Source organism: Gigantopelta aegis, chromosome 9 (assembly GCF_016097555.1).
Source record: "Gigantopelta aegis isolate Gae_Host chromosome 9, Gae_host_genome, whole genome shotgun sequence".
In the NCBI taxonomy this organism is placed as follows: Eukaryota; Metazoa; Mollusca; class Gastropoda; order Neomphalida; family Peltospiridae; genus Gigantopelta; species Gigantopelta aegis.
In genome coordinates, this window is record NC_054707.1 from 25040075 (window position 1) to 25065718 (window position 25644).

A 25644-nucleotide genomic window follows, 5' to 3' on the forward strand; every position below is an offset into this window, starting at 1 on the left:
GTGTGTAGAAGAAGCTTCCCATAATATTACTTGAAAATGGTCTATTAGTAGTAACCAAATTGCAGTTTAAATGCATTTATGTATACAACTCTGCTAAATTTCACCTCTCCCCTTTTTAAACAGGCATCCCCTTCCTGAATACTGTAGGCACCCCTTTTTAAACGTGCATCCCCTACATGAATACTGGAGTGGCCCTTTTAAACGTGTAACCCCCTATCTGAATACCGGAGTGGCCCTTTTAAACATGCATCCCCCTACCTGAATACCGGAGGGGCTCTTTTTAACGTGTAACCCCCTATCTGAGTACCGGAGTGGCCCTTTTAAACGTGCATCCCCCTACCTGAATACCGGAGTGGCTCTTTTAAACGTGCATTCCCCTCCCTGAATACTGGAGTGGCCCTTTTAAACGTGCATCCACTCCCTGAATACTGGAGTGGCCCTTTTAAACGTGCATCCCCCTCCCTGAATACTGGAGTGGCCCTTTTAAACGTGCATCCCCCTCCCTGAATACTGGAGTGGCCTTTTTAAACGTGCATCCCCTCCCTGAATACTGGAGTGGCTCTTTTAAACGTGCATCTACTCCCTGAATACTGGAGTGGCCCTTTTAAACGTGCATCCACTCCCTGAATACTGGAGTGGCCCTTTTAAACGTGCATCCACTCCCTGAATGCATCTACTCCCTGAATACTGGAGTGGCCCTTTTAAACGTGCATCCCCTCCCTGAATACCGGAGTGGCCCTTTTAAACGTGCATCCCCTCCCTGAATACTAGAGTGGCCCTTTTAAACGTGCATCCACTCCCTGAATACTGGAGTGGCCCTTTTAAACGTGCATCCCCTCCCTGAATACTGGAGTGGCTCTTTTAAACGTGCATCCTCTCCCTGAATACTGGAGTGGCCCTTTTAAACGTGCATCCTCTTCCTGAATACTGGAGTGGCTCTTTTAAACGTGCATCCACTCCCTGAATACTGGAGTGGCCCTTTTAAACGTGCATCCTCTCCCTGAATAAACGTGCATCCCCCTCCCTGAATACTGGAGTGGCCCTTTTAAACGTGCATCCACTCCCTGAATACTGGAGTGGCCCTTTTAAACGTGCATCCCCCTCCCTGAATACTGGAGTGGCCCTTTTAAACGTGCACCCCCGTCCCTGAATACTAGAGTGGCTCTTTTAAACGTGCATTCACTCCCTGAATACTGGAGTGGCCCTTTTAAACGTGCATCCACTCCCTGAATACTGGAGTGGCTCTTTTAAACGTGCATCCACTCCCTGAATACTGGAGTGGCTCTTTTAAACGTGTATCTACTCCCTGAATACTGGAGTGGCCCTTTTAAACGTGCATCCCCTCCCTGAATACTGGAGTGGCCCTTTTAAACGTGCATCCCCTCCCTGAATACTGGAGTGGCCCTTTTAAACGTGCATCCACTCCCTGAATACTGGAGTGGCCCTTTTAAACGTGCATCCACTCCCTGAATGCATCTACTCCCTGAATACTGGAGTGGCCCTTTTAAACGTGCATCCCCTCCCTGAATACCGGAGGGGCTCTTTTGGGCTTTTAAACGTGCATCCACTCCCTGAATACTGGCTCTTTTAAACGTGTAACCCCTCCCTGAATACTGGAGTGGCCCTTTTAAACGTGCATCCCCTCCCTGAATACTGGAGTGGCCCTTTTAAACGTGCATCCACTCCCTGAATACTAGAGTGGCCCTTTTAAACGTGCATCCACTCCCTGAATGCATCTACTCCCTGAATACTGGAGTGGCCCTTTTAAACGTGCATCCCCTCCCTGAATACCGGAGGGGCTCTTTTAAACGTGTAACCCCTCCCTGAATACTGGAGTGGCCCTTTTAAACGTGCATCCCCTCTCTGAATACTGGAGTGGCCCTTTTAAACGTGCATCCCCTCCCTGAATACTGGAGTGGCCCTTTTAAACGTGCATCCACTCCCTGAATACTGGAGTGGCCCTTTTAAACGTGCATCCCCTCCCTGAATACTGGAGTGGCTCTTTTAAACGTGCATCCACTCCCTCAGCGGGACGTAACTCAGTGGTACAGCGCTCGCCTGATGCGTGATCGATCTGGGATCGATTCCCATCGGTGGGCCCATTGGGCTATTTCTCATTCCAGCCATTGGTGTAACAAAGGCCGTGGTATGTACTATCCTGTCTGTGGGATGGTGCATATAAAAGATCCCTTGCTGCTAATCAAAAATAGTAGCCCACGAAGTGGCGACATCGGGTTTCCTCTCTCAATATCTGTGTGTGGTCCTTAACTATATGTCCGACACCATATAACCGTAAATAAAATGTGTTGAGTGCGTTGTTAAATAAAATATTTCCTTCCTTCCTTCCTCAATACTGGAAGGGCCCTTTTTAAAACAGGCATCCCCTCCCTGAATAATGGAGGGGCCCTTTTAAAACGTGCTATCCCTCCCTAGAAAAAACCCTTCCTCCACCCCTGTGAGTTAGTACTAAAATAAATATTTGATTTACCAGCTGCTTGTTGTGCATGTCAGGCGCTACTTTAGACTTCTGACAGGACAGGTCCGTCTTGGAGGAATGCACGGCGGAATACGCTTCCGTGTACATGGTTGCAGACGACAGATTCTTACGCCCATGCCCAGTCATTAACCGGTGCTGATTCCACTTCCGGCGAAGAACAGCCACAACCTATTTTATGATTAAAACAAAAAGAGGAAAGGAATGCTTGTTTATTGACAACTGAGCGCATTTTAAACTACTTCTATTTGATGTTTAGCAATCGCAGGTTGAATTAATTTAATCTATGACGTTCAATAGAAATATATAAACAATATACTGACCTCTCCATTGCAGAAACAGTACATAATGGAAACCAGAGTGCCCTGAAATAAATAGCGCACTTTTAGTTTACTGATGTATAAATAACATATGTGATGTACAATGACAGAAGTATTTCGTCTAAAACATTGTTACTCAATATTCTCAATTGTAACGGGTGATGGGTTGCTCCTCGGACATGGGCGCCATAAGAAATGTTCAAAAGAGATAACGTCTCATGAACTACCGTAAGACATTTTAATAGTTAATGTGTTCTCAAGGTTATAAAATGAAAATAGGCTTCCCATAAACCTTTGTGGGGAACCGATTGAAAAATGCCTAGCTTGAATTGTACTGTACTAAAAGGTAAAAGTTATTGTGACATGGATTGTTTGGAGTAATAAATTTGTGAATAGATTTATGGATGTAAACCAGACAAAATGTGCATGAAACAGCTCGAAGAAATGCAACCAAGCAGTTGTTGTAACGATTGCATGCTTTGTGCAAGAAACATGGAACATTCGGAAGAAATCCTGTCCAGTGTTCACTATAAAAGGCCAGACATTCAGTCGCAAATCATTGCCACTGTGCAGCCTTCAGAAGTCCAGAAGTTAGAAAAACACCATTAGTGAACTGTTTGATGCAATGTCGTCATGCCACGCCTCAGTGAAAATGACAGAGGGATGGCGAGTGATAGGGATGCTTGAATCTCGGATCTCACAGCGTGACGTCGCACATCAATTCAACGTCCACAGAAACACCATATGGCACTTATGGCAACGATATCAACAAAACAACCAGGTCAGGAACCGTCCCCGTAGCGGCCGACCACCCGTGACAACCCCTCGCCAAGACACATGGATCCTAACCACGCAGCTGCGAAACAAGCATTCCCAGGAACTTTCTCCAGCGTTTAGTGGCCGCAATGAGATGTCGGTGCCAAGCCTGTATCAATGCTAAAGGTGGACACACTCGCTACTGACTTTGTGAACTTCGCTCTGGACCCCCTCTAGTGATGTGGCTCATTTGGATATGGCAGGTGCGCCCGTTGCATACACGGCAGTAAAAGCGTATCATCAATTATCTTTGTCTTTTGTGTGTCACAATAACTTTTGCCTTTTAGTATATATTGTTTATAACTACAAAGAGTGTTCATGTTTTAAAAATCTATTGAAATTTTACTTAACGCGATCTATTTCCTGTTTCAAATTTGCTCTATCAATAAAATGCTCCCGAATGGCAGATCGATTAAAACTAAGCTACTATAGTCTGTCCCATCATTCTTTGGAAATGTTTTTTAGTAAAAAAAAATCTGTGTTGTTTGACTTTAAGAAAAAAAAGTAATAGTGTTTTGGAAATAACACAAAAATACTATTTTTGTGTCCAATTTAGAAAAGAACCGGCTCAAAAATAAATAACTTGTAGCAAATTCAATAGCATGAAAAAAGGCGTTCTCTATGGGACCGACTATAGGTGATTATGAGCATAGCATTGATCAAGAGATCTCACCTTTAAAGAAACACATGCCATATTTTAAATATTTTTTAATAGAATCAATTGCAAACCACATTATCGATCGTTTACCTGCAGTGACGTCAACAAAGCAATAAAGTAGTGATAGAAGCCATTCAGAGGAGAGTCTTCGCTTGGCCTGACGGGAAATATTAAATACTGCAAGCCAAACAACGGAACCAAGATAAGCGTCGCACGTGCCGCCTTCCTGAAACGTAACACCCAAATCAATATATTACATTTGTTATTGTGTTTCAGATGTGTGTGTATATATATATATATATATATATATATATATATATATATATATATATATATATATATATATATATATATATATATATATACTCTTCAAAAGAAGAAACGCAAAACCACATTGTCGTAACATTTGGAGAATTGATTTAATTATTGAATGGTGAGTCCGATAATTACCAAATGTTGCAGGATTGTTCACAATTCACTCTAGTCCATTGTGAGTAAGTGATAGGACACACCACCAAGGTCAAGGTCATCTGGAGTCAATACCGGGTGTGGCCTCCGCGTGTGTTGACAACTGCCTGGCACCGCCTGCCCATTGAAGCAACCAGAGTACGGATGACGTCCCGGGGGATGGTGGCCCACTCGGCCTGCAAGGCTGCTGCCAGCTCGGGCAGGGTCTGGGGCTGTGGTTGTCGCTGTCGGAGGCGTCGGTCCAACTCGTCCCATTGATGCTCAATTGGGTTCAAATCCGGTGATATCGATGGCCAAGGAAGGACATTAATGTTGTTGTTCTGTAGGAAAGCCGTTGTGAGACGTGCTGTGTGAGGCCTGGCGTTGTCATGTTGGAACACTGCGTTGGCGTTGGCCATAACTGGAACGATGTGTGGCCGGAGGATCTGGTCAATGTAGCCCTGTGCATTCAGGTTGCCCTGCACGTGGACCAGGTCAGTTCTGCCAGTGTGTGAGATGGCTGCCCACACCATGACACTACCCCCGCCGAATCTGTCCACTTCCTGCACGCAGTTTGCCGCATAACGTTCACCACGACGCCTATACACGCGACATCTTCCATCATGACGTCGGAGCAGAAATCGGGACTCGTCACTGAACCACACCTGTCTCCATCCCAGTTGAGGCCATTGTCGATGAATCTGGCACCACTGCAGTCGGAGTCGATGGTGTTGTGGTGTTAAGATGACACCTCGAACTGGACATCTGGCACGAATTCCTACCTCACGTAGGCGGTTCCGTACGGTCTGGTCGGATATCCTGCGCAAACCTGGTATTGCTGCGGCTGTGGAGGTGGCAGTAGTCAATCGTTCCCGAAGGTGGCGTACCCGGATGTAGCGGTCCTGCCCGGGGGTAGTGACCCGTGGTCGACCGGATCTAGGGAGATCACGTGTTGATCCATGTTGCTGGTAACGGTCCCACAGTCTGGAGATGGTGCTTGGGGACACATGGAATGCCCTGGCAACGGCCGTTCTGGATTCGCCTGCGTCTAGTCGGCCGATGGCATTGTTTCTCTGCGGTTCACTGAGATGTGGCATGTCCTGGATTGTCAACTGTCGGCCAGATACAGAGGCCAGGCAAGCGAACACTCTGCACTTTTATACTGTCGGTGTTCATGTTGCACGTGCAGACAACGCACGTGCAGTGGTGACATGGTTTGCACGTGGCTGCGTTTTTGCGAATATTCACATTTTGGAACTTTATTGTACAGTAGCTGCGTTTTTATCGAATGTAACCGTGGGAATGTGTTTGGGACATGCAATGACCTTATATTCACAAAGCATGAACCGGTAGGAAACATAAAATCGGAGTTATAACCCATTTGTACCCTTTTGCGTTTCTTTTTTTGAAGAGTATATATATATATGTTTGCTTTGATGTCTAGTCTACTGTAGTATTTACTTTATAAACGTTCACCCAAGTATTCACGTTGGCCTAGTTAGTCAAGTTAGCCTAACTGGCGGAGGGAACAGAACACAGCAAAGCTTGGCTTCCATACAATCGTTATATGACGCAGACCGACGTAGACTGACGTAGGTCGACGCAGATTGACGCAGACCGACGCAGATCAACGTAGACTGACGTAGGACGAAGTAGATTCACACAGACCGACGCAGACCAACATAGACCGACGTTGACTGACGCATACCGACATAGATTGACGCAAACTGAAGCAGACCGGCACAGATTGACACATACCGACGTAGCTTGACAAATACTGACGCAGACCGACGTAGATTGACGCAGACCGACGTAACTTGACGCAGATAGATATAGACCGACGTAACTTAATAAAGACTGGCGCAGACTGACGTAGACCGACATAGATTGACAGATATCGATATAGACTGACGCATACCGACACATACTGAAGCAGACCGATATAGACTGACGCAGACCGACGTAGATTGACAGAACTGGACACAGACTGACGCAGACCGACGTAGACCGACGTATATTGACAGAAATGGACGCAGACCAACGTAGATGATGCAGACAGACCAGGCTTGATGCAATCAGACATAGACCGACGTAGCTTAACAAAGGCTGTCGCAGGCTGACGTAGACTAACGTAGATTGATAGAGACGGACGTAGACCGATATAGATTGACGCAGACCGACATAGACTGACGCAGACCGACGTAGATTGGTGCAGACCGACGCAAATGGACGTAGACTGACGCAGACTAATATAGATTGACGCAGACTGACGTAGACCGATGCAGATGCCTGTGATAAAGCTGCAAAGTTGAACAGGTATAAACTTCCCGATCCGACGCCGACGTTTACGGCAATGTAACATTGTTTCTCTCGTCTGCGTCAGTGGACGACGTGTTACAGTGTGTATGGAAAGCAGGCTCATTATAGGATCTTCTCTCCCACCCCGACACGTCCTCCTGTTAAATACGGCGCTGTTGTGTCCATACCATCGAATAATACATACGCGCATCCGTCCACCAATTAAAACAAACGTATAAAATGTTTTAAACATCATAATAATAACAATAGTAGCAATAACGATGAACACTATTCAAATGGAACTTGTATTATGGACTGCACCATGGGTGTATTTTCTGCACTTTGAAAACGCAATATATTAATGTGATATTTAAACAAACAGTTCATGCAAATCAATGGATGTATTACAGTGAAATGCTAGGGTTGTCATAGAAAAATTATCCCTGGTCAGTATTCTATGGGGATCAAAATTTTACGATACACCGGGTATAGATATATGAGTCTGAAACAGTGATACACTCGGCGATGGGGGCGGGGCGTAGCCGAGTGGTACAGCGCTCGCTCGATGCGCGGTCGGTGTGGGATCGATCCCCGTCAGTGGGCCCATTGGGCTATTTCTCGTTCCAGCCAGTGCACTACGACTGGTATATCAAATGCCGTGGTATGTACTACCCTGTCTGTGGGGTGATGCATATAAAAGACCCCTTGCTGCTAATCGAAAGGAGTAGCCCATGAAGTGGCGACAGCGGGTTTCCTCTCTCAGTATCTGTGTGGTCCTTAACCATATGTCTGACGCCATATAACCGTAAATAAAATGTGTTGAGTGCGTCGTAAAATAAAACATTTCTTTCTTTCTTTCATTCGGCGATGATCAGGGAGAACGATCATTAGGAGTGATAATTAGTGGAATCGCATAGCAGCGGGCTGCAAGACATTGTCAGGTGATCCCTTCGACAACTTTGACCTGGGTAAACAAGCTACATTTATATAGGCTAGCCCGAAATGCTTGTGCCACTCACCGTGCCAGCGTTCGATCGACGCGAACCACCAACTCGACCGATCGCAGGCAGGATGGGAAGCCGTAGCGCACCCACTGGGCTCCTGGCAAGTCATTTAGTCAAAAGCTAAACAATTAGAAAAAGATCGCAACCACCCGCCTGTACGTCTCCTGGAGGTAAGAGCGACCTTCTACACTTAACCGACACGCACTCCAATCTGGGAGACCAACGGATGGAAGGTGGCGATCTATAACTAAGATAAGTAATTAGTATACTACTTAACTCGTGACACCTTTGACTCCCTGGAAGGAACATCCACCCTACGCACTCGAACAGACTAGGTATTCCAACCCGGGGAGAGAACGGTGAAACGACAAAAGTACAACCATATGCCTAAACTAGTTAGCTGATATAAATGCAGCTATAAATTAACAATTGCTCAAAAACTCCCGCCTGTACATCTCTTGAATGGAAGAGCGACCTTAAGCACTCGACCAACAAGCACTCCAACCAGAGAGATCAACGGCGGGACGGTAGCGAGTGATTAATAACTACTAGATATGACAATACTTAAATCGTGACACCTGTGACCCCTTGGCGGAACATCCACCCTTCGCACTCGACCAGACTATGTATTCCAATCCGAGGGGAGAACGGTGAAACGACACAAGTAAAAGCATATACTTAAACTAGATAGCTGGCATAAAATAAAATTATTAATCAACAATTATTCAAAACCACCCGCCTGTACAACTCCGGGAGGGAAGAGCGACCTTAAGCACACGACCGACAAGCACTCCAACCCCGGGGTTCAACGGCGGGACGGTAGCGAATAATTAATAACCATTGTTAACCTTACTGTAAATATTTATTCAGGTTCTGAAACTCGTGTGTTGCAATTGGTGTATACCACTCCCAAATGTTTTTGTGGCCCTTAAAACAAACAAGATAGGATACCACTAATTACCACTTTCTCTTGCAGCATTCTCACTGGTCCAATCTAGCCAATCGCGAACAAGGAACCTCACATGTAAATAAACTGCACAATTGTGTTTTGCACTCGCACCATGTCTTTATTACTGATGCATGAAACCATGATTGACTAAGGTAAGTCAATTAGGGCAACTGAGGAAATAGCAAGCAGGAAAAACAAGATTGACTTAAAAGACTAACCAAGTAAGCCTACTAAATTATTCTACATTATTAACAGTTACCAACATATAGATACCGTTCATTTCGCCTCAATCATTTCATTTCTTTATAAAATAATTATTCAGGGGGCGGGAATCAAACAATTTTTAATTACTTAGCTGTCAACTATACAACTGCTACTAGATACTTTAACCCTATTTTTCTTTCTTTTTCTTTCTTTCTTTCATTGATTGATAATAAAGTTAAGTATGTCAAGCATTAGGCTTTTTAAACCAATACCTACACTATAAGATAGCCAGATTAGTCTAACTCCCCCTCCGTCATTGTGTTCAATGCTATACAAAGACGGAGGGGGATGGGTGGTCATGATGACCTTTGAATTCACTAGAGTAGGGATGTAAGACAATAAGTACAACCTTAACACCAAACTAGGATTCACATACAGACTACACGCTCACTGCAACAGTACACATGATACATTGACTAATGATAACAATGCATCCGCCCCCCCATTTAATGGCCCAGCACGTGCTCTAATAAGGAACCGGACAAAAGAATACCGTTCCGAGTACACAATTGCAATGCACCCGGGGGAAGCCGAACAAAAGAATATCGGCCTCCCCCACCCAAACCCTCAATACTTGCTGCTGGTAATAACTTGGTACTTCGTGATGCCTCGACCAGAAGCGGTCAGGCCGTTTATAAGGGCCCGATGGGCAACCTAGGGAGACACCACAGCATCGTAAAGGTCTAAAATTAACGAGCTACTCTCGATTCACTAATATCAAAACCTATATTAGCTCGGCCATTTACCTTTTGACCGACCGTTCAAAATTGCGCCAAAGTTTCCTCAACAAAATTGCGCACCCTTTTCTCTTTGGCATTAACGGCTCCATTACAATTCCATAGCACCACCACCACCCCCACCCGCCTGCTACCGATTTGATCGGGCTGCTGGTGCTCCCTTGCACCTGCCAGTGCAGGCGGTCCCTCCTTCCCCTCCCCCCACCTTTCCTGTCATGGACGGAAGAGCCGGCTAAGGCCGGCTCTTGCGCCCAGGACAGGCGTGCGCTACAACAGCTTGCTCTGGATGTGCACGTAAAACCCTATGACATGACATGACATGACATGCTCGTGACCGTTCTCGGTCAGGCCAACTTCCACTTACATCTCGGAGACAAGATAAGGATAAGTCACCAAAATGACCGTTTCTTGTTAGAGCTGAAACAACATGGAAAGCCAATAAATCCAATTTTCTTATTATTGGATGATATTTTAGGCACCTGTGTGGCGGCATCGGGTTTCCTCTCATTCTCGCTCGGCCTGTGTTTAAACTACCATTTGTTAGGCACTAACAGCCGTAGTTAAATGTAATGTGATGTATTAAAAATTTATTTTTGTTCGATAAAATTCTGCTATTTCTAGAGCCATTCCTACAGTAAAGTTTGTTTTCTTTAACAACACCACTAGAGCACGTTGATTTATTAATCATCGGCTATTGGATATTAACCATTTGGTAATTTTGACAAGTAGGTTCAGAGAGAAAACACGCTGCATTTTCCCTAATGCAGCCATGCATCTTTCATATGCACTATCCCACGTACAGGACAACACATACCACGACCTTTGCATTGCCTAGAACAATAAATAGCCACTATTACAGCGTCCAAGGCGACAGCCTTTTCCATTGATACCATTGATCGAAAATTCAGAATTATTAAATATTGGCTGAAAATATTAAATACTAACAACTGTATTTTAAAGAGCTGCTACGAATTATTATTAGATGATATCAATCTCCCTAGATTTAATTGGGCAAATTCTGTGAAAAATATTCTACTAGAAGTAGGCCTTCCTCACATATGGGATAGCCAACAGGTCGAAAATAAAACTTCTTTCTTATTCACAGTTAAACAACGTTTAGAGGATCACTTCATCCAGGATTGTAACAGAATAATTGATTCGTCATCTAAAGGATTCTTATATCAACATCTAAATCCTACTCATAATGTCAAGAACTATCTAAAAAAACGCCTTGAATTTGTATACAGCAAACTGATTACCAAAATACGATTATCTGACCATTGCCTTTGTATTGAAGTCGGGAGACGCCAAAATACCCCAAGAGAAAACAGATTATGTACACTATGTGATAATGAAACAATCGAAGACGAATTCCATTTTATTCTGAGTTGTCCTTTTTACCATGATCTAAGAATAAATTACATAAAGAAATACTTCTACGTCAGACCTTCCGTGTTTAAGTTAATCAAACTATTGAACTCGGAAAATATAAAAACTTTAAACAATCTTGGAAAATATTTATACAAGGCTTTTCTAAGAAGGGAAATGTTCATTAAAAATTTATATATTATGTTTACCCTCCTATTGACATTTTATATACTCTATTCATGTAATTTTGATTGTTAAATATCACACTATGTATATATGCACAACTGTTACTATGATAATAATATTGATGTTTATGTCGCGCCTATAGCCAGGATGGCTTTGGATAATAAAGAACACCCTGCAAGACAACGGCGACCACACATTGCAAGGCTAAGACAAAATCTGCAGGCATTAATGCTGTTAATTGGCCGTCTACATCTCCAGACTTAATCCCAAGTGAACACATATAGGATGATCTAGGAAGACATGACTGCTGAAGTCATCCACCACCAAACCACATTACTGGATTGACCGAGTTTACAAAAATGGCAAAAGATTCTTACGACTGGCATATCAAAGGTCGTGGTATGTACTATACTGTCTGTGGGATGGCGCATATAAAAGATCCCTTGCTGCTAATCGAAAAGAGTAGCCCATGAAGTGGTGACTGCGGGTTTCCTCTCTCAATATATGTATGACCCTTAACCATATGTCTGACACCATATAACCGTAAATAAAATGTGTTGAGTGCGTCGTTAAATAAAACATTTCTTTCTTTCTTCAAGGATCTACGATCCGGTGCCATGATGTCTTACAGCGTGTCTCAATACTAATAATTTTGCAAGCCAGTACCATAAAGTATTATATTATGTTGTTTTATTATTTTTATGTACACAGCCCATGTTTTACCCTTGGCATGTGTTGTTCTAATTGTAAACAAGGGACTGGCAATAAAACTTGTAAAAAAAAAAAAAAATTGATGAGTAGCGCAGAATATTTGTGCCTTCGTACTTGATCACAATAAAGAGATCTTTCCGAGTTTGCTGCCATTGTAAGAGTTTCCAACTAACAGAGCCTTTTAACGACGAAAACCCTCACCCCAAAACATCAAAAAAACAACTGCAGTTGTGTTTGTATTTAGTTTTAGTGAAAACGTTAAGAGATACTTGAACTTTAAGATACCCACTTGCTCTGAGACGCTTCAGGGATCTGTCTCAGCTTGGTGACCAGGAGGCGAATGATGTTAATCAGGATGCAAATGTTTACCTGCAATCATAAACAACACATCGACATTGCAGTTTCAAAATCACGCTGCACATAATTAGCCATGTTGCACTGCGGTATGGTATTTTACGAAATGATATAGTATTGCATATTAATATATAGTTGTAATTGCTTGAGGCATAGCGTATTTTAGAGTGCCAGTTCCATGTACTATATGGTTTGATTTCGCATGTACTTCTTTACTGCTCTTCGTGTATCTCTAGTTTCTTCAACTCCTGTTGTATATGATAGCCTCTTTTCCTCAATTTAATTGTTAATAATTAAATTTTCTTTGCGTCTATACACTTTACGGCAATCTGATTGGTCCAGAGGTGCTTACTTTATTCGTTCATATCTCGATGAACCGAAAACAAATTAACGCCTACCCCCCCCCCCCCCCCCCCCCCCCCCCCACACACACACACTGACTCGCACTGCAACAAGCCGGATTATTCTGCCAATCATATTTAGATATTTTGAAGAAAACACACGTGAAAGCTACAAAAAATGTATACGATAAATTAATGAAAAATGCTATAGCAGAGTAGACATGTAGATATATACGCATTGATTTAAAAAAACAAACAAAAACCCCAACCTCTTCGCTAATCATGACATGAGACTCGGTCGGTGGCCAAAGAAATCATGTAGGAAACTTCACTTCTGTAACTTACTTGTAAGCGATGTTCTACAGCTGTTGGCGAAAATTAAACGGTTCCACTTTCATAAAATATAAACTAAACACGAATAGGACAATTCCTTCCAATCTAACTAAACGATCCGTAAAAATGCACAGCAGCTAGAGGAAATGACGTCATTTACAAAAAAAATCACCTGATTCAAATAATAGTGAATGAACGTTCGCATTCTTACGCGACATAAGTATCAATGAAGTTTACACAATCAATACTACAGGCGTATTTAAAGCTAAACAAAATAAATTCAGTTATGTATTGTTAATGTATGCATATAAATTTAATTATAAGATTTGACCGCAATTATTTTTTGGTTCATGCAAGTATGAACCGATAAAACAATGTGCACACTTTTGTATGACCCTCTACGCGGGCTCATACAATGTGCACATTGTTTTTTCGGTTCATACTTGCATGAACCAAAAAATAATTGCGGTCAATTCTTAATTGAAATAAATTTGTATATAGCTCAGAAGAGCCTAGTACAGTAAACTGGAGAACATGTATAATGCTACCACAAATGACATTTTCAGTTCTAAGTATTGCATCTAGACATCCCCATAACGCTGTATTATCCATTCATGCTTGATTAACATACTACCCGAACTAGTAAAACAGTGCACTGTTATAGTGTAGTTTGTGTAACGCAGTAGTAAAATACTGCTGATTAAAAAAAGAACGAATGAAAAAAATTACTGAATGAATGAATGAATGAAGAACGAATGTGTAACAAAATCCTGAATAAGAAATATTGTTTATTATTCATCCATGGATAAACATTGCGTTACAAGCACCTTAAGTGAAATAACTTACCACAACTGACGCAACGACGGGTCCGTATAATGTCCATAACAAACCATCGTCAAAAATCCAGCATCTGGGAAAAAGACAGATCCTCAACAATTAATCATCACAAGACGGACAAACTATACTTGAATATTCGTTTATAAAAAAAAATTAACTAATATACAACCATTTACAAAATGTGGTTGCAATCTATACCTCAAGTGTTGCTTAGTAATGCAATAATATAATACTTGTCTTGAAAGAGGATTCTTCAAATTCACAAATAAGATACGTTCGAATTAGAGGGCAAAACATGTTCGTGTAACGCCACCCCAGCACGTTGTATAATCACCGGCTACCAGGTAGCTAGCTCGTGGTAATTGCCACATTTGGTTTGAAGAACAAGGAAAGAATCCCGCTGCCCATACAAGGCTGCTATTAGTATCGGTTAGCAGCAGGCAGTATTTTATGGGTGTATACTACCAAATCAAATCCCATAGACGACAATAGTAACATATGTGGCTAAAACTCCTACCTGCAACGTATCAACCGACATAAACGCCACGGATATAAATACTACCACCCCTTACACTTAAAGTGAATCAGAAAAAAATGGGGGTCAAGCTGCTCGTTTCTGAGATAACGGAGAGCGTTTATGACTACCCTAGTTTCGCACAAAATTCGAGTACTTTTTTTTACAGGTACCCCATACATGTTTCAAGCACAAGGCTAATTGACACATTGGTACTAGATGAAATAAAATTGCACTTTTGTTTTACCCAGATGAAACTATTATTTTTTACAACCAACACACTCACATTTATAACCAATCACAGGACTTGTGGTGTTCACTTCTCTATCAAAAGTTCGGTGCACCTCGAACTTTGACCCAGCCGGAAGTTATTTGGTTTAGTACTACCTTATATGTATGCACTTCCTACATACAAGGCAGGACGTAGACCAGTGGTAAAGCGCTCGCTCGATGCGCGGTCGGTTTGGGATCGAACAAAGTCGGTGTGTCCGTTGGGCTATTTCTCGTTTAAGCCAGTGCACCACGACTGGCGTATCAAAGGGCGTGGTATGTACTACCCTGTCTGTGGGATGGTGCATATAAAAGATCCCTTGCTGCTAATCGAAAAGAGTAGCCCATACAGTGGCGACAGCGAGTTTCCTCTCTCAATATATGTGTGGTCCTTAACCATATGTCTGACGGCATATAACCGTAAATAAAATGTGCTGAGTGCATCGTTAAATAAAGCATTTCTTTCCTTCCCTACATACGTGATCAATACAGTCGTACCTAGCGGGGATGAAAAGTAGGGTGCAGCAGTTTTAGTTTATACCTGCCTCTATTATTGTGCCCTGATTCTGTTTTTATATTGCCATCCCGGTGTAATAGCCCAAAATATACCCGGGGTATAAACTGGACTAGCCCAGAATATACCCCGGGGTATAAAACAGACTAGCCCAGAATATACCTCTCTTTTATGAAAGCAATAGTTTCTTTGCTTTTAAAGAGTTTATTATTTATTTATTTATTTATTTTGTATACAGGTTAGTAATAAAAAAAAATTAGGGCTAGGGTTAGGGTTAGGGGCATAAAACAGGCTAGCCTACTTTAACCCCGGGTATAGTTTGACGGGGGAGGGGGGGGGGGGTATATTTTGGGCTGTTACACCGGTCCTGAGGATAGTGCATGTTGAAGTATTTGATATAACATGGGGGCGAATATTTCGCTTGATGCGCGGTCGGTCTGGGATCGATCCCCGTCGGTGGGCCCATTTGGGTTATTTCTCGTTCCAGGCAGTGAACCACAACTGGTATATCAAAGACCGTGGTATATGTTATCCTGTCTGTGTGATGATGCATATAAAAGATCAATTACTATTAATGGAAAAATTTAGCGGGTTTCCTCTCTGAGACTATATGTCAAAATTACCAAATGTTTGACATCCAATAGCCGATGATTAATAAACCATTGAGCTCAAGACAATTGTTACTTTGATATAACGAACACTCGTTAGAATAGGAAAGAATACAATGGGTTTGTTCGCTGCTAGAAGATGGATCCTGGGACCCGCCACACATCAGACGAGAGATCTACCAGGGGCGGTTCCCCCACTTCCGAAATTGATCACATGGCGGGAAAGGCCGAGAGGCATTCGTTGTGTTTATCCACCACCAACATATTTTTTAAATTTAAGCCATGTATGCATAGAGAATAAAATTGAAGCAGATCCACCAAGCATAAAATCGTTATTATACTGCTTCAGGCTTCCCAATATTACACATTCGTGAACAGCCGACAACGAAAGACGAGCGAGTAATGACACACGCAATTTTCACGTCATTCGACTTTTCTGTCTCATTGCTCTAATAACGGTAGGTTTTGGCAGACTGATCTTGTATTGACAAATTGGATTTTATTTTTTAGTATTGGTGATCACTTCGTTGATGTACTTGCCGTTGTTTTAATATTCAACAGCCGCTGTATTCGTTTAGCAGGGGTGTCGTTGAACAGGCATTCATTTTGTAGTTCATGCTTGGACTGTTTTAACAGACTGTTAAAGTTTAAACCCTGGAGACGGGAACGCATTTCCCACGATTTCACCTTTTGTGTAACTAATGTCCTCGTGAATTAAGAGCGTACTTTTCTCTTAATTTTATAATGTTCTACATTCTGGTATAAACGATTTAACAATTGCAGACTAGGGACTGAGTGACTGGCGAAATCAGAGCCTGTTCTCAGAACCTAAGTGGAATGGTTAGACTTCGTTACATGGTCTACGTTCGGCGTTAACATTTGATTAGTTCTAGAGGTGGTAATTTGGTTTAATGTGATACGTAAATATCTTGGGAGACATCATATGGAATGAATAAAAAATGTTCCGACAATTTCCCAAATATTAGAAATCCTACTATTAATTAAGCTTACAGAAGTAGACAGTTGCTGAAAAAATGAAAGGCCGATAACATTACTGCGCTCCGACATATTCCCTCGTTTGTCTGAATTTCTGTTCAGACGAGTTTAATGTCGTTAGAGGTTAGAGAGAAAAATTCTTTCTGGGTTGGAACCGGCACGTGGATTGAAAAGCGGGCTTAAGCTTAACCACATATGGCCACGGGGCTCAGTGTTTTCAACTAAAGTCATGCTAACGAAGTCCAAATATCGTGAATTAGTCTTAAGACTTGCTGTCATTTCTGGAATTGTGGCTAAGCTATAATACCGACATGTCCTGCATTCCAGTACCGGATGCTACCCAACAGTATATTATAATATGCTGATATGCTGATGTAACTGATTGCCGTTCCTATATCCAACTTGGTTCAATATCAGAATGTGTAATGGTGATTCATATAATATAGCTTTCATTCAGTGCATATCCAAAACAACAAAAGATGTAAAAATTATTACACATTTTGAGTTGGACGTAGAGTTCTGACAATGTTGTGACAGCAGAAGAAAGAAACAAAGAAAGAAAGAAAATGAAAACGAAAGAAAAAACATAACAGAAAAGAAAAATGCTAGAGGCTACGAGACGACCACCCGTACAGCTCATTTGTCCAGCTACCGATAATTTCTCAATTACGCCAACTGCCCTGTAGGAGTGCAATGGTTAGCCGCTATTGATAACTGTTAGTAACACTTCGATGACGCCAGTAACTCCGATCATCCTCCCTTCTCTCTCGGTCTCTCACTTGGCTGCCAGACAGTATTAACACCTAGCTAACTGTTCTCATCAATGAACAATCGGTGGCAATATTCGTCCATATTTTACGCGACACCGAGTGCGCCGTCTCCGCAATAGGTCTACGGCTTAAGGCGTCGGAGGCGAAAGATTGCGCTAACGCAAAACCCAAACTGCGTAATCTTTATTGTAATGGAATTAAACTGGCGAAGTACGGCGTTCGTTTGTACAAGGACACGGTTACCGTCTGGTCTATTTTCGTTAAGATAATTTGTCTACAAGTAAAGAAAAGGGGAAATTTGTTTAACGCCATCTCAGTGCATTGATGGTGTCCAGCATATGGTTACTGCAAAACGTAGTGTAGAGGATAGGAAAAAAAAAAATTCGCTGCCGTCGCATTCTTCTACATACTCATTGGGTTATTTCTCGTTCCAGCCAATGCTCCACAACTGGTTTAACGATAATCGAAAAGATAGCCATGAAGTGGCGACAGCGGGTTTCCTTTCTCATATCTGTGTAGTCCTTAACCATATGTCCGACGCCATATAACCGTAAATAAAATGTTTTGAGTTCATCGTTAAATAGAATATTTTCTTCTTTTCTTCTTCAACATAACAGCAGCAGGAGATCTTTGACAAGCACTGGCCAAATGCACAAACCACGATATTTAATGTACCAGTCATAAGACAATCAGTTGGATTGGAAATACCCGTAGTCACCAAGCTCGATCGACCCTACCACCCACCGTTCTTCAGGCGAGTGCTGTACAGTATCGTTTTGCAATAAAATTGCCGAATATACATCTCTGTCTCTCTCTCTCTCTCTCTCTCTCTCTCTCTCTCTCTCTCTCTCTCTCTCTCTCTCTCTCTCTCTCTCTCTCTCTCTTAATTTTCGATTCCAACCCATTTTAACATGATCTCTGGACTGAATTGAATAGCCCAAACCAAATTTGGCAAGTCTTTTCACAACTGACACTACACCAAACCGCACAAATAATTTGTCTGAGACTTCTGTCTAGTTCTCCAGAGCAGAACATGATTTAATTGTTGTTACTTTCGTGCACGAGATGCGACGGGTCACAAGATCAATGCTCCTCGGCGTACCCAATACGTTATTTTATCAGTGCTTCTTGATCATGAACGCTTTTTTTAAAGTTGACCAGCTTAACACCTAATGGAAGTAAAGGAAGGAAGGAAATGTTTTATTTAACGACGCACTCAACACATTTTATTTACGGTTATATGGCGTCGGACATATGGTTAAGAACCACACATATATTGACAGAGGAAACCCGCTGTCGCCACTTCGTGGGCTACTCTTTTCGATTTGTAGCAAGGGATCTTTTATATGCATCAACCCATAGACAGGATAGCACATCCCACGTCATTTGATATACCAGTCATGGTAACACCTAATGGAAGGAGTAGACTATGTTTTAATAGCGGTTTTTGTCCTCGACGGATACCGACAGCTCCAATACAGTGTCCCTTGCTAAACAGGGTCGCAGAATCAATCCCCATGGTACACATACCCCCCCCCCCCCCCCCACCCCCGCCTAAAATATTTCATAGTTAGTCTTAATCTGCGGTATCAAATCGATATTACACAGTAGAATGAATGAATGAATGTTTAGCCACAACCCAGCGTGAAAAATATATCTGTTATTGGAAGGAAGGAAGGAAATGTCTTTCCGGTATTTAACGACGCACTCAACACATTTTATTTACGGTTATATAGCATCGGACATATGGTTAAGGACTACACAGTTATTGAGAGAGGAAACCCGCTTTCGCCACGTCATGGGCTACTCGTTTCGATTAGCAGCAATGGATCTTTTATATGCACCATTCCACAGACAGGATAACACATACCACGGCCTTTGATATATAAGTCGTGGTGCATTGGCTGGAGCGAGATCTGTTATTGGATGTCAAACAAAAGTAACTATTTGAATGAATCGATGATCAACATCAATGCACAAATTCAAAAGATATATTAAAACACAGTGTAAAGAGCTGTGCAAAAAATCCCACAGGTAAGTAAATTAAAATTTAGAATAAAATTTAATATCTCTAAGATAATTAAAAATACTGTAGAAATGCACTGTTGAATAAAATCACTCGCGTACCTAGTTCCAACACCATATGTGCAATATACAAGCATGGAATACACAGTGGAATCTGTTATAAAAATCACCGTTATATAATAATTCGTATATAACAGACAATTCACGCAGTACGTTATGTATACAAATGCATGCATTTTAAACTGAATATAGAGACCACCTGCTTATAAAAGAAATACTGTGTAGATTCCTTAGACGGCAGTTTATACAAAATTTACTCAACGTATACAGTGTCGTACGAACAGTGATGTCAAAATGGGAAGGATCACGGCATGTGCTTATAAAACCTGACTCAAACTCAAACTCTAATGACGTCATACGCATACAATTTGTATGGCGTTGTCATGACATTAGCGTCTCAGACTCTATTAGAGTCTCGAGCCTAGACTCTAAAATTTTTATAAGCATCAAGCCTGGACGTAATTCAGCGCAGTGTTTTCGCCTGCAGTTCGAGAGGTCAAAGGATCGCTCCTCGTGATTGGAACTGGTTCTGGACAGGCATGTAGAACGAAAATATACGTTTAAATAAAAATAAAAATGTGTCTGGTGCCCCCTCCCCCCTAGAGACCGTGCTCCCCCATTCCCTCCTGATCTGGCTTCAATGGGCCTTCTTGATAATATTATCCAACTGTTAAAATAAAGTAACGACGTTTGTCGGTGTAACATTTGCGGCATTCAGCGTTGCCACATTTGTGGTTGAGATCTTTGTGACATTTCTCGTCGGTCGTGTGCTATTTGCCAATAATTAAGACATTTGTGGGAGTGATATTGCGACATTTGCCGTCAAAATTACATTTGTCAATAATTTTATAAAATTTGTGTGCACTACATACATCGATGTATTATAATTTTAGTACCGGTATAATATCTGTTTGCACTGAGCACGAACTTCGCGGTCAGCCAGTCTGTTGTCGGAGTGTATATTGAAATGATTAACCGGCCTCGGTGGTGTCGTGGTTAAGTCATCGGACATAAGGCTGGTAGGTACAGGGTTCGCAGCCTGGTACCGGCTCACACCCACAGTGAGTTTTTTTAACGACTCAGTGAGTAGGTGTAAGGCCACTACACCCTTCTCTCTGTCACTAACTTCTAACAACCAACCACTAACTCACTTTTCCTGGACAGACGGCCCAGATAGCTGAGGTGTGTGTGCCCAGGACAGCGTGCTTGAACCTTAATTGGATATAAGCACGAAAATAACTTGAAATGAAATGAAAAGATCCGGCTAAAGAGATAAGAACAAGTGAACACTGTCAACTCACTGGTTGTTGTGTTCGGATATGGTCGCCCGCAGTGACGTGTATATAATTGTCAGCAACAGAGGAACACCTGCAAATCAAAGGAGACAGTTATTCAACAGGGGAGGGACGTACTCCAGTAGTAAAGCGATCGCTTGATGCGCCATTGGTATAGGTTCAATGCCTGTCGGTGGGAACATTAGGCTATTTCTCGTCCCAGCCAGTGCACCACGACTGATATATCAAAGGCCGTGGTATGTGCTATCCTGTCTGTGGGATGGTGCATATAAAAGATCCCTTGCTACTAATAAAAACATGTAGCGGGTTTCCTCTCTAAGACTATATCTTACAATTACCGAATGTTTGACATCCAATAGCTAATAATTAATAAATCAATATGCTCTAATAGCGTCGTTAAACAAAACAAACTTTAAACTTTTTTCCAAAACAGCCGATGATCAATAAACCAATATGCTCTAGTGGCGTCGTTAAACAAAACAAACTTTAAACTTTTTTCCAAAACAGCCGATGATTAATAAACCAATGTGCTCTAGTGGCGTCGTTAAACAAAACAAACTTTAAACTTTTTTTCTCAATAGCCGATGATTAATAAATCAATGTGCTCTAGTGGTGTCTCTAAGTAAAACAAACTTAAACTTTAACGTCATCTGAATAATACAGCACGCACTAGGAATTGGAAAAGGGGATGAGGGCGAAGGCGTAGCTCTGTGTGGCCACCATAATACTATGATTTAAATATTACAGTAAAAAGGGAAAATTCAAATCAAATTATGGCAGAAAAACATTTGAGCGAAATTTGAGAGTAAATTGGGTTAGAATAAATGCTATTAGTCTTTTTTAGAATGGCCTTGCATTAGGCAAACGCTTTTGTGTCGGCTGCGTAATGGTTAAGTCTTCGACTTTATTGCGTCTGATCCTAATTTTGAACTAATGCAAGTAAAAGTAAAAGTTTATTTTGTTTAACGACACAACGGTACATTGATTGAATTAATTATCGATTACTGAATGTCAAACATTAATAATTCTGACATTTCGTCTGAACCCACTATATTTTTCCATTGGTAATAAAGGATATTTTTTTATATGCATTTTCACACTGAAAGGACGGCACATACCATGACCTTTGATGTACCATTCGTGGGCACTGGTTTGAGAATTAGACAACGACCCTCTCACTGACATAATTATTAACCCGCTGTCCTGTACAGACAAGCGAGGTGTGTGCCAGGACAGCGTACTTGAACCTTAATTGCACAAAAATCAAGTTAAAATGAAACGATTTACTGGCCTTATCAGTATATAAAACTGTATCAAAAACACACTAGGAAAAAACTAAATCAATCGATCAACTTCCTGGATATAAAGAAAAATCGATTCCACTCCTACACCCCATATAATCATTTCTGAAAAACCTAATTAAAAGAGCGAAAATAATGCCATGTTTTCAATAACTTCAATTCGGAGTAACGTGAATAGCGGTACTGGAAGTAGCTCACAAGAAGGTACTGGATTAGGCAGGACGTGTCAAGTATTTCAAAGTTTGAAAAGGTAATTCATGTCTTTGAAAGTCTGACTGAGATAATTCACGTCTTTCAAAGTGTGAGTCAAAGAAAAGCGTACTTGAACCGGCAGAAAGAAGTATCTTGTTCATGCCAAGATGTTAAATAATTAGACCGGACACATGACGAGACTACATAGTAGCTTACCCCATCCAATGGCGAAACAGGATATGAGCAAGCCCTTTCCGGTTCGAAAAGCCTGCACCATGATGGTGTGCAGATAGAGTCCTTCACAAAACATCCAGGCAAAGTTGGAAACCGTCGAGTACTGGGCGAAGACGTGCATCACTTGGCACCACAGCTGAAAGACAGTTCAACATGAATACCACATAATTCAAAATCATATCGCTGTACAAGGCTTGCGTATAAGAACAAAAACTTTTGTTAAAAAAAAAATTTTGTTTAACGACAGCACTAGAGAACATTGATTTATTATTAAGCATCGGCTATTGAATGTCAAATTTGTTTTAATTTGGATATATAGTCTTAGAGAGGAAACCTGATATATTTTGTTTTTCATTAGTAGCGAGGGATCTTTTATATGCGCCATTCCACAGTCAGGATAGCACAAACAACGGCCTTTGATATACCAGTCGTGGTGCACTGGATGGAATAAGAAATAGCCCAATGAGCCCACCGACGGGGTTCGATCCCAGACCGACCGCACATTGTGCGAGTGTCTTGCCATTGGGCTATGTCTCACCCGCGTATAACACCAAGCCTGTGTATAAGAAGAGTCATTAAACCCTAACTCCTACCCTCCCCCCCCCCAAACAACCCTCCCACACTCATATTCAGAAACGACATACAATGAAATTACTGTCGCATTCAGAATTATTTGTTTGTAAAACAGTCAGATCAGATTTAGATGACATGATATACACAAATTTATTACAAAGCCAGCATTTAAAAAACTGTGTTTTTATAGAAAACCGTCCGTTGCTTATTTTTACAGAGCGATTCCAATGCGCTCTCATGAAATCGTTGAGAGTGTTGAATATATTGTGCACCAATCAAAGAATCCATCAGAAATCAGTGGATGACAAAGTCTCTCGGTATGAAAATGAAATCATACTACAATTAGTGAAATGTTTACTCACTTTCGTAATCCACCCCAGCACCAAAACAGACATCTTATCAGTAATGAACAAACTGTCAAAGACGGCGACCCTCCCTCCCCATCCCCCCAACTTCAAAGCTAAGCAATTGATGGTGCGGTGAAAATCCATTAGAACTGTTAATTTCAAACGTTTTAAAAGTGTTTTATCTAAGTATCGCACGCTGATATAATACTAGCTCCCAATGTGGTTACAGTTTGAAGTGAACTCGTTTTTAGATGGGAAATATGAAGTATTACCCAATAAACTAATTATAATATTATTGAAGGAGGAAATATACAGGCGTCCTACTTGAGGAAGTAAATAACTGTAAAAATTCATTTTATAACAAATCCATGTCAGACCCTACTCCTTTTAGCGCATCTCATTTCTTTAAAGTTGTATTATCGAATTTCAATCATTTAACGTCCTTTACCAGTGCAAAATGCAATTTTAGTAAAATGTAAGACGTGGGAAAATACGAAACGAATTAAAGCGGGCGAGACATAAATGGGATCATTTTTGTTTGAGAACGCCAGGACCGACGGTGTAGATTGATAGGTCATGAAAGGTTGATGGGTCTGCAAATTGATCATGGATCCTTGGACTAAAGTAGACAATCATTTAATAGCTGTTAGCAAAAAAAAAACAAACACGAAAAATCCCACCGATTCCAAAAACCCCACAAAAATAATTAAATTAACCAATCCCCAAAATACGCAACAAGAAGCAAAGTACCACCACCATAAACATGTCCCTTTATATTTGATGTAGTTATTTTAAAACTAGAAACACAGAACGAAACAGTGCATGGTAAGCCAGACATGTGCTGGGTCCGCATATCTGTACCGACACCAACGAGTGCACACTGAGTGAGAAATGTAAAACCAATACATCGACTTCTCTCTCACTAATAACCAATCTCTGTCCTGAAAAACACAGCCCATATACGTCGTGTGTATCCAGGATAGTATCCTAGAAACATAGGGTATTGTCTCGACTTCAATTATTTCGTCAGACCAGGGTGTCTCGAGATCGACGTCCAGTGGGATAATTTTCACCAACTATTATCCATATCTCGAACCACCGATATCTCGAACCACCGATATCTCGAGTGATTTGGTTTGCCCCTCCCCTAGCACAGAGATTTAAATTAGTGAAGTTAATATGGAAAAGCTATTCAGGATAAGCTAGAGAAGATAACCCAACGTTAAAGTTAAAGTTTGTTTAATTTAACGACACAACTAGAGCACATTGATTATTAATCATCGGCTATTGGATGTCAAACATTTGGTAATTTTGACATATAGTCTTAGAGAGGAAACACGCTACATTTTTCCACATCTATAACAAAGGATTGTTTATATGCACTATTCCACAGACATGATAGCACATACCACGACCTTTGGTATACCAACCGTGGTGCACTGGCTGGAACGAGAAATAACCCAATGGGAGCACCGACGGGGATCGATGCTAGACTGACCGCAGTATTGCGAGCGCTTTACCACCGGGCTACGCCACCACCACCCCTCCAATATTAAAAGCACTGACGGGATTTTTCACTTGATGGTTAACGAGTCGACTACCGTAACACATCATGCATCTATCGAATAAACCAGTTAAGACCACAAAGACGAACTATTTGAAAGACAACTTTATAACCAATTATATATCTACTCACAGGGTTGTCAATGATGACATTTCCATCGAGAGTGACGAAGACGTGGAATAAGATCCACGATATTCCAGTAAGCAGGTAGGATATGAAGAGATTCTTATGCAGAGTCAGTCGTTCACATCGGAGTTGTCTGAA

The 25644-nt window shown here is 41.5% G+C and overlaps 1 protein-coding gene across 1 annotated transcript in view; it reads right to left on the bottom strand.

Annotated features, from left to right (window-relative positions):
- Positions 1–25644, bottom strand: part of LOC121382047 (calcitonin receptor-like) — a 140168-nt gene that overhangs the window by 1374 nt on the left and 113150 nt on the right. Inside the window, exons 5-12 of the mRNA XM_041511522.1 lie at positions 25513–25639; positions 22879–23032; positions 21176–21242; positions 14127–14190; positions 12542–12621; positions 4379–4514; positions 2818–2859; positions 2489–2665 (exon numbers count right to left, since the gene is read on the bottom strand). Of these exons, the coding sequence (XP_041367456.1) occupies positions 2489–2665; positions 2818–2859; positions 4379–4514; positions 12542–12621; positions 14127–14190; positions 21176–21242; positions 22879–23032; positions 25513–25639 (847 nt within the window). The remainder of the gene's footprint in view (positions 1–2488; positions 2666–2817; positions 2860–4378; positions 4515–12541; positions 12622–14126; positions 14191–21175; positions 21243–22878; positions 23033–25512; positions 25640–25644) is intronic.